General features: G+C 58.2%; 1 protein-coding gene across 1 annotated transcript in view; it reads left to right on the top strand.

Moving 5' to 3' along the window:
• Nucleotides 1-8,987, top strand: part of HCN2 (hyperpolarization activated cyclic nucleotide gated potassium and sodium channel 2) — a 31,557-nt gene that overhangs the window by 17,509 nt on the left and 5,061 nt on the right. The window contains exons 5-10 of the mRNA XM_044913197.1: nucleotides 476-694; nucleotides 1,990-2,064; nucleotides 2,127-2,273; nucleotides 5,903-6,143; nucleotides 6,391-6,555; nucleotides 8,704-8,981. Coding sequence (XP_044769132.1) covers nucleotides 476-694; nucleotides 1,990-2,064; nucleotides 2,127-2,273; nucleotides 5,903-6,143; nucleotides 6,391-6,555; nucleotides 8,704-8,981 — 1,125 coding nt within the window. The remainder of the gene's footprint in view (nucleotides 1-475; nucleotides 695-1,989; nucleotides 2,065-2,126; nucleotides 2,274-5,902; nucleotides 6,144-6,390; nucleotides 6,556-8,703; nucleotides 8,982-8,987) is intronic.

Genomic DNA, 8,987 nt, shown 5'->3' with positions numbered 1-8,987 from the left:
GTGCGCGGCCGGGCGGGGAACCGAGACCCGGGAGTGCGCGGTCCCTGCAGACCCCGCTCAGCGCGCGCTTGGGGTGCTCTCGCGACTTGGAGCCTTTCGGACCCCGGCGGTGGAGAGGGGGTCCTTGGCGGCAGGAGCGTGACAACCACACCTCCTGTCACCCAGAGATAATGTCATCTGCTTACAATGTTCTGATTGATTCCATGTTTTATTTCCATACATTTATTTAAGAGGCAGCTTTATTGCGTCCTAAAATGGGAAAGCAGTGTCATGGGCCATAAAAAATCAGAACCACAGAGGGAGGACCCAAGCACCTGTTGATTCCTGGCTGAGATGCTGTCTGTTAGCAGGGGCGAGTCTGGGGGGCCAAACTCAGGCCTAGAGGTTCAGCAGGTCTGAGGGGATGGGTCTGGGGTCAAGGGACTCCCTGGGGGCCGTGAGCCCCCTCCCACCCGCCCCCCCCATGGCCTTGCAGAACCACTCGTGGAGCGAGCTCTACTCCTTCGCGCTCTTCAAGGCCATGAGCCATATGCTGTGCATCGGGTACGGGCGGCAGGCCCCGGAGAGCATGACGGACATCTGGCTGACGATGCTGAGCATGATCGTGGGTGCCACTTGCTACGCCATGTTCATTGGCCACGCCACTGCCCTCATCCAGTCTCTGGACTCCTCACGGCGCCAGTACCAGGAGAAGGTCTGAGGGGGAAGGCACGCTCTGGAGGTCTGGGGGGTCCACTCCGCCATCCCCCAGCTTCCTGCGCTGTGCTTAGAACAGGGGCCAGCAGGGAGTGTGGGGGCTGAGGACCCTAGAGAGGTCTGTGGCTGTGATTAGCAGGAGCAGGTCCCCAAGACGGTGAGGGAGGGAGGAAAGTTGAGCCTGGAGGGAGAGGGGCGGGACAGGTGGAGGGGGACACAAGCTGAGCAGAAGGTGAGAGTCAGGGGGTCCAAACAGAGCAAAGCCAGTCTGTGGGGCATCAGAGAGCTCCATGGGGGCTGGGGGTGCTGGAGCGGGGCTGTCTAGGGGGCAGGGCTCACCCCGGGGTCTCTGGGCTAGCTTGGGAGGGGCTAGGGCAGGGAAGGCACAGGGAAGAGTCTAAAAGTCCTGAGGTTGCTCGAGGACATGCTCAGGGGCTGGGCCCATAGAGGAGGCCTCTGGGGGAGCAGGGAAGTCTGGCCCCTCAGACCTGGCCTCTGGGTGGGGACAGCCTCCACAGGGCTAGTCCTAGGGCTGGGAGGCCCGGAAGGGCAGAGGGGGCGGTGGCCCCAGGTGCTGGCCCTCCTGGACACCGCCCCATCTGTCCTGCACTGCTACCTAGTGGCCAGTCCTGGCTGGGCCACCCCCACCACCGCTGCCCCCCGGCAGTGCCAGCTGGGTCAGCCGGGTCAGCTGGGCCTGGTGCCAGGCACCCCGGCTGTCCGGAAGCCACGGGCCTCACACCCAGACATGAGCTGGTGCTGCCACCCGCCCCACATCACGGGTTCCGCTGAGCTCAGGGCAGCTGTGTCCGGGCGGAGCAGTGGCGGAAACGGGGCTGGGGCACCCCTGGGAGCACCATCCTGGGGACAGCAGGGCCTGGCACCCCCGTCTGGTGCCCACATTCCCGCTCTGCTCAGGAGGGGCTGAGCCGGTAGTTTCTGGAAAGATCTTTGGGGAGGGGAGCCTCTGGGATGGGGCCCAGGACCTTGGGGGCCCTCGGGGGTCTAGTCCAGCCTACTGTAAGGGCCTAGAGTCAAGCCGTCCACCCAGTTCTAAGGGGTAGGGCTGCCAGATAAAATTCAGGACACAGGGAATAACTTTTCTCAGTATAAGCTCGTCCCAGACATTGCACGGGACATCCGTAACTATTTTTGCTGTTTATTTAAAATTCAGATTTAAGGAAGCCCCTCGTGTTTCTTGTCATTGTTGTCAAAGCTGGCAGCCCAGCCTGGGCTGAAGCAGGGTCCCCGGAGCTGGCAGCCACTGACCCGGGCCCCCCCCCCGTTGTGCAGTCCAAGCAGGTGGAGCGGGGTCCCCGGAGCTGGCAGCCACTGACCCGGGCCCCCCCCGTTGTGCAGTCCAAGCAGGTGGAGCGGGGTCCCCGGAGCCAGCAGCCGCTGACCCGGGCCCCCCCACCCCCGTTGTGCAGTACAAGCAGGTGGAGCAGTATATGTCCTTCCACAAGCTGCCAGCCGACTTCCGTCAGAAGATCCACGACTACTATGAGCACCGTTACCAAGGCAAGATGTTCGACGAGGACAGCATCCTGGGGGAGCTCAACGGGCCGCTGCGGGAGGTGAGGTCTCCCTCACTGGGGACTCTCCCGACCACCAGGCTCCCCATCCTGGAGATGGGGGGCCGGCCCAGCTGCAGCGTCGGCTGGACGCGTCCACATGCTCTCTCCCTCTGGGAGCCTTCCTGTGCTGCATCCCCACGACCCCCCAAGGGTCCCCACGACAGCCTCTGCCTGATTCCACTTAGCCCATCTGGGGTCCCTTGCTAGACAGAGGGGACACAGGGGAGAGGCAGACCAGAGCAGATGAGCCCAGGGTGGTCGTCAGCCTTGGCTGAGTACGAGGACCTTGTGTGGCTTTGGGCAAGGTGCCCGGGGCAGCTGTAATCAGTTCCCACCAGCCGGGGGGCTTACAACGACGGAGACTGATTCTGTCCCATTCTGGAGCCTAGAAATCCCAGACCCAGGTGTCGTGGGGCCACATGCCTTCCGGAGGCTCCAGGACAGGGTCCTTCTTGCCTCTCCCAGCTCCTGGTGGCCCTCGGCGTGTGGCTACCCACCCCCCATCGCTGCCTCTGCGATCACATGGCCTCCTCCCCTGTATGCCTGTGTCCCTCCTCTTAGAAGGACACCTGTCACTGGCTTCAAGGCCACCCTAATCCACTACAACCTCGTGTTAACTAATTAAACCTGCGAGACCCTATTTCCAAGTAAGGTCCTGTTCACAGGTACCAGGGGTCAAGACTTGGACATATGTTTTTGGGGAGCACGACTGAGCCCACAACGCTCACCAGGCAGTTGCCGGGTGCCTACTATGAGCCCTGCCCTGTGCCATCAGGGAGGCGGGGCTGAGGGACCATCACAGTGACCGTGAGCTTGCAGGAGCAGCTCTGGAAAGGATGGGGGAGGTGGGGAGGTGACGTCTGAGCGAGGCCAGGCAAGCCTGCAGGTGTCCTGGTGGCAGGCACAGCCAGGGCCAGGCCCTGAGGAGGGAAAGATGACGCGCATCCTGAGGACCAGGGTGAGGATGAGGAGGGCCAGTGGGACGGGGCCTGGGCACTGCCACAGGGTCGGTGCAGACTGGGATTTCTTTTTTTTTTTAAGATTTTATTTATTTATTTGAGACAGAATGAGAGAGAGAGAGAGCTCATGAGAGGGGGGAGGGTCAGAGGGAGAAGCAGGCTCCCCACCGAGCAGGGAGCCCGATACGGGACTCGATCCAGGGACTCCAGGATCACGACCCGAGCCGAAGGCAGTCGCTTAACCGACTGAGCCACCCAGGCGCCCCCAGACTGGGATTTCTTCTGAGGGTGGGGACCACTGCCTCCCAGGAGGCAGGCGCTGTGCTTAACCTCACTGAAAATGTTTAATTGTACCGGATCATTCATTCATTCGTAGAGAGATACCCCATAGACCATAAAAGGCATACATACAGTCTGGTAGTTTGTGGAGGTTTTAAAAACTGTTTATATTAATTAATTAATTTATTTATTAATTAATTTATTTATTTTAAGTCATCTCTGCACCCACGTGGGGCTCGAACTCACGGCCCTGAGATCAAGAGCCGCACGCTCCGCAGGCTGAGCTGGGGGGGCGCCCCGCGGTCCGGTAGCCCTTAGCATAGCCGTTAGCACTGTCTAAGCACACAGCACCCTTGGCCCCCAGAAGGACGCCCGCAGCCGCTAGCCACCACTCCTCGATCCCCTCCCCCAGCCTCTCGCAAGCCATATTTGGTAATTACTTAAGCGTTTACACAATTCCAAGGTCAAATTTACAAAAACACATATATTCACAAACTTTCTGGCCTCTATCCTGTCCCTCTACCTGATTTCCTCCTGCTCTGTCTTCCATGCTCTTTCTTAACGCAAAACAAAGGCGTGCCCGCCTCTCTCAACTCCCTCCGCTGGACCCTTCCTGCTGCAGGGTCCTCCAGGCAGCAAGGCCCCAGGGCTGCTGGCCCCCAGGGTCCCTGATCTGCGCGGTGGCAGTGCATGGCAAGTGCCCTGCGGGTTTGCTCGCGCATTTGGGATAGGGCTGAGGGGTGAGGGTAGGGTCCAGTCCCTCTGAGAGCGGGCGCCATGTTGTGCACCCAGCGGCGCTGCGAGGGACACCCACCCCAGATACACATGTGAGAGGTGCATCTGGGGCAGCCATGTGGGGTTTCCATGCTCCATTAGTGCTTGCTATATACAGTAGGTGCCAAATGTGTGTTCGCTGTGTGGAGTGGGATATAGTGTTCCATACCTACTTTCTGCACACAGCAGGTGCTCCATCTGCTTTCTCTACATAGTAGATACTCAGTACCTGATTTCTGTACAGGGTAGGTGTTCAATACCTCCTCTCTGTATACAGCAAGCACTCAGTGCAAATGTGCTGCACATAGTAGGCCCCAATACCTGCTTGCTGCATACAGCAGGTGCACGGTACATGCTTGCTGTGCACACCCAGATTTGGGGGGTTCACCCACACTTCCCTGTGGTGCTTGTATGGTTGGGTTTTTCCATGTAGATCCCTTTGGGATTATCCTGGAGTATCACGTGGGGGAGGGATTCAGGTTCATCTTCTGCTCTGGGGCTGAAATGTCTGGTTTTGCCTTGCAACTTGTGGGGCCACCTCCAGCTTGCCCCATTGTGCTTGGACGGATCTCCAGACTTCCCTCCACTCGATCCCGTCTGCTCTGTGTGCCAAACCCACACGGAGCGGCGGAGGCTGAACGGCGGGTTTCAGTGTGTTGGAGGGCTCATCCCACCTTCCTGCTCTTCTTTTTTACAGCAGGCTTTCCTGCTATTTTTGCTCGTTTGTTCTAAATGACCTTGCCTAGTGTCAGCAGTTCCAAAGCAAACCTGATGGTATTTCCGTTGGGATCCTGGTACACGTGTACATGAATGGAGAGAATGGACGTCTCTTGTCTTTATGGCGGTGAGGAGCTCTGCCTAACCACGGAGCATGTTCCGGCATCCCGCCGTGCCTTTCGGAGTGTCTCCACGCTCTCCTCAGACAGGTCCGGACGTTTCTTAAGCTCAAGCCCTGCTGTCTTACTCAGCTCTCTGTGCTGGTGTAAATAGGGTCTCCTCATCCACTGTGTCCTCTTCTCAGGGGTTGTTGATTTTCAAGGTTCAGCTCTCCCTTTTATCAAAATGTATCTTATTGAAGAGTGTGCTCTGGATGGGTGAGCATGAGGCCCTCGATAACCAAGGCTCAGACTGAATGTGGAACGTTCCCACCCTCACTCTGATCTCTGCCACCACTGAGTCCTTTACTGTTTCTTGGGTTTGTACGCTGATTTTTTGTTTATTGCTTGCTATTCTGACTGACTTCTCTGATGTAGTTTCCCAGGGATTCTTTGGGGTTTCCCAGGTCATCATATTAAAAAAGATAGTAAAGAGATTTAGCGTCACTTTTCCCTTCCCAGTTCTTATGCTTCTGGTGGCTTTTTCCTGCCTAATTGCACTGGCCAGCGTTGCTAACAGAGTTAACTCGCGGGGAATCAGCACACGTCTTTTCTTGCTCCTGCCTTTGGCGGTAAAAGCTCCAGGGTCTGCCCAGTAAGACGCCAGCTTTCAGGCTACGGTGTTGAGCTGCTTTGGTAGATGAAGAAACTGAGTGTCTGAGGGAGGAGACAGCCCCAAAGGGAGGGCAAGATGGAAACAAGGGCTTGTGCCCTGTGTCATCCCTGCTTCCCACCCCTACAGGAGATTGTCAACTTCAACTGCCGGAAGCTGGTGGCCTCAATGCCACTGTTTGCCAATGCGGACCCCAACTTCGTCACAGCCATGCTGACCAAACTCAAATTTGAGGTCTTCCAGCCAGGTGACTACATCATCCGCGAAGGCACCATCGGCAAGAAGATGTATTTCATCCAGCACGGTGTGGTCAGCGTGCTCACCAAGGGCAACAAGGAGATGAAGCTGTCCGATGGCTCCTATTTCGGGGGTGAGCGTCTGTGGGGGCCCGGGGCTGGGGACGGAGCTGTACCCTTCCCGGGGGGGGAGGGGAAGGCGGGGAGCCTGCAGGGGTGCTGGTGTGGGTGTCTGGGTGGAAGGGTCACACTGGCAGAGGTGAGGAGGCCGGACTGCGCTCATAGCCGGTGGGAGGGCCCCGGGGATGGATGGGGCAGGTAGGTGCTGCCCAGCAGCCGAGGACCTGATGGGCTGAGGTTGCCGCCCTCGGCCACACGCAGAGATCTGCCTGCTGACGCGGGGCCGGCGCACGGCCAGCGTGCGTGCGGACACCTACTGCCGCCTCTACTCCCTGAGCGTGGACAACTTCAACGAGGTGCTTGAGGAGTACCCCATGATGCGGCGGGCCTTCGAAACCGTCGCCATCGATCGCCTGGACCGCATTGGTGAGTAGGCCGGTCTCCGGGGGGCATCCGCCTGTGATGAGGGGGCGTGGCCTGGCTGACCCTCCAGCGCCTTCTAGTCCCCGGTCAGATTCTCTGGCCTGCTTTGTCCCATGGCCAAACGTGGCCCTGGTTTCCCAAGGAAGAGCCAGTGTGGAGTGTTTCCATTTGTGCAGAACTTCTGCTCACTTGGCATATGTTTGTTGAGCACCTACAATGTGCCAGGAGGTGTGGACGGCGGACCGAGAGGCTGTCTCGGAGGCCGCCCTCAGACTCATGTCACATAGGAGGGGCTTCCTTGTGATGCTGAGCGGAGGCCAGGATGAGTAGCTGTTGCCAGGTAGAAAGGGACGAGGCATGTTCTGGGAGTGGACACAGAGATCTGGAGAAGCTGGGAGGAGGGAGGTGGGGGAGGCAGGCAAGGACCAGGCACACGGGACTGACTAGGTGTGGATGCAGGAGCTTGGACTGTAAATCGGGAGCAGTAGGGAGCCATGGATGGTTCTAGGCAGGGGAGAACCTGATAGGATTTGCATTGTACGAGGGCAGGTAGGTTACAGGAAGGAGACAGAGGCCTGGCCTTGAGCGAAGTGGCCTCCGGTGTAGGGAGAGGCCAAGGGTAATTTCAGAAACCGTTGAGAGGTGGAGCCCTCAGGACCTGCTGATGACTAGATGTATGAGTCAGGCAGATGGCGGCTCTTGGTGCTATTTGTGGGAATGAAAACAACTGGAAGAGAAGGACGGGGTGGAGAGCAGCGGTGTTAGAGGAGAGACTTCTGAGTAGACAGGAAGCATTCGATTCATGTTTATATACAGGAAGCACTCAACAATTTGCTGTATACAGTAGGTGCTCAGCATATTCGCAAGCGGCAGGTGCTTAGATATGTTTGCTACATGCAAAAGGTTCTCAACATATGCTTGCTGTATATCTGGAGGGCACGAGGCTCTGGCTGAGTACTGGCAAGTGCTCTCAGTGTGCTCTCGGTGCACACTGCGGGTACTCAGTACACGACTGCGCAGGAGGGACAGCGCGTGCTTGCTGCAGGGTGATCCCTGCTTTGTGTGCACAGCAGGCACTTCATGTGCTTGCTGTATACTATGGGTGCGCTATACGCTTCCTGTATGCAAGAAGTTGTCCATGCATGCTGGCAGTATACGGTAGGTAGGTGTCTCATGCCTGCTTTGCGTATGCAGTAGGTGCTCTGTGTGCTTACTACACACAAGTACTGGGCTATGCTTGTCGTATACAGCAGGAACTCGATCCCCGCTTGCTGTATATATACGGCGGCAGGTCATGCCTGCCTACTGCATACAGTAGGTGCTCAGTTCTGCTTGCTATACATAGCAGACAGTTGGTACCTGTTTGCTGTAGGCAGGAGGGGCTCCATGCACACTCCCTGCATACAGGGAGTGCGTACGTGGATGCGGCCGTTGCTTGATCCGTGTGCCAGCGCACAGAACAAGTGCCCAGCACCTGCTCACTCTCCACGTGCTTGCTGTATACAGCAGGTGCTCGATTTCTACTGTATAGAGAAGGTGCTCCATGCATGTTTGGTTTTTTTTAAAGATTTTATTTATTTATTTGACAGAGAGAGACACAATGAGAGAGGGAACACAAGCAGGGGGAGTGGGAGAGGGAGAGGCAGGCTTCCCGCGGAGCAGGGAACCCGATGTTGGGGCTCGATCCCAGGACCCCGGGAGCATGACCTGAGCCGAAGGCAGATGCCTGACGACTGAGCCACCCAGGCGCCCTCCATGCATGTTTATTACCTACGACAGGTGTGTGTCTGATACCAGCAGGTTCGTGGCCCTGCCTGTGGCACGCAGGATGCGCACTCCGTGCACACTGGCCCTACAGAGTAGGTGCTGATACCTGCTTGCTATATCCAGCAGGCACTCAGCACACGCAGCGGTATGTACACTGGATGTATACAGTGGGTGCCCAGTACCTGCTAGCTGTATGCAGGAGGTGCTCCACGTATGCTTGCAGCATATACAAAAGTTCTTACGGTACACAGCAGGTGCCTGATAACAGGCTCTGTACACGGCACGCGCCTCCCTGCGGGCTGCACGTAGGTGGGGCTCCCGCGCACACGCGCCGTGCACCCTTCGTGCCGTGCGCCCGCGCTGACGCCCCCGCCCCGCCCCCAGGCAAGAAGAACTCGATCCTGCTGCACAAAGTGCAGCACGACCTCAACTCGGGCGTGTTCAACAACCAGGAGAACGCCATCATCCAGGAGATCGTCAAGTACGACCGCGAGATGGTGCAGCAGGCAGAGCTGGGCCAGCGCGTGGGCCTCTTCCCACCGCCGCCGCCGCCGCAGGTCACCTCCGCCATCGCCACGTTGCAGCAAGCTGTGGCCATGAGCTTCTGCCCGCAGGTGGCGCGCCCGCTCGTGGGGCCGCTGGCGCTCGGCTCGCCGCGCCTCGTGCGC

This window comes from Neomonachus schauinslandi, chromosome 1 (genome assembly GCF_002201575.2).
Source record: "Neomonachus schauinslandi chromosome 1, ASM220157v2, whole genome shotgun sequence".
In the NCBI taxonomy this organism is placed as follows: domain Eukaryota; kingdom Metazoa; phylum Chordata; class Mammalia; order Carnivora; family Phocidae; genus Neomonachus; species Neomonachus schauinslandi.
This window is presented reverse-complemented; position numbering and strand designations above follow the sequence as displayed.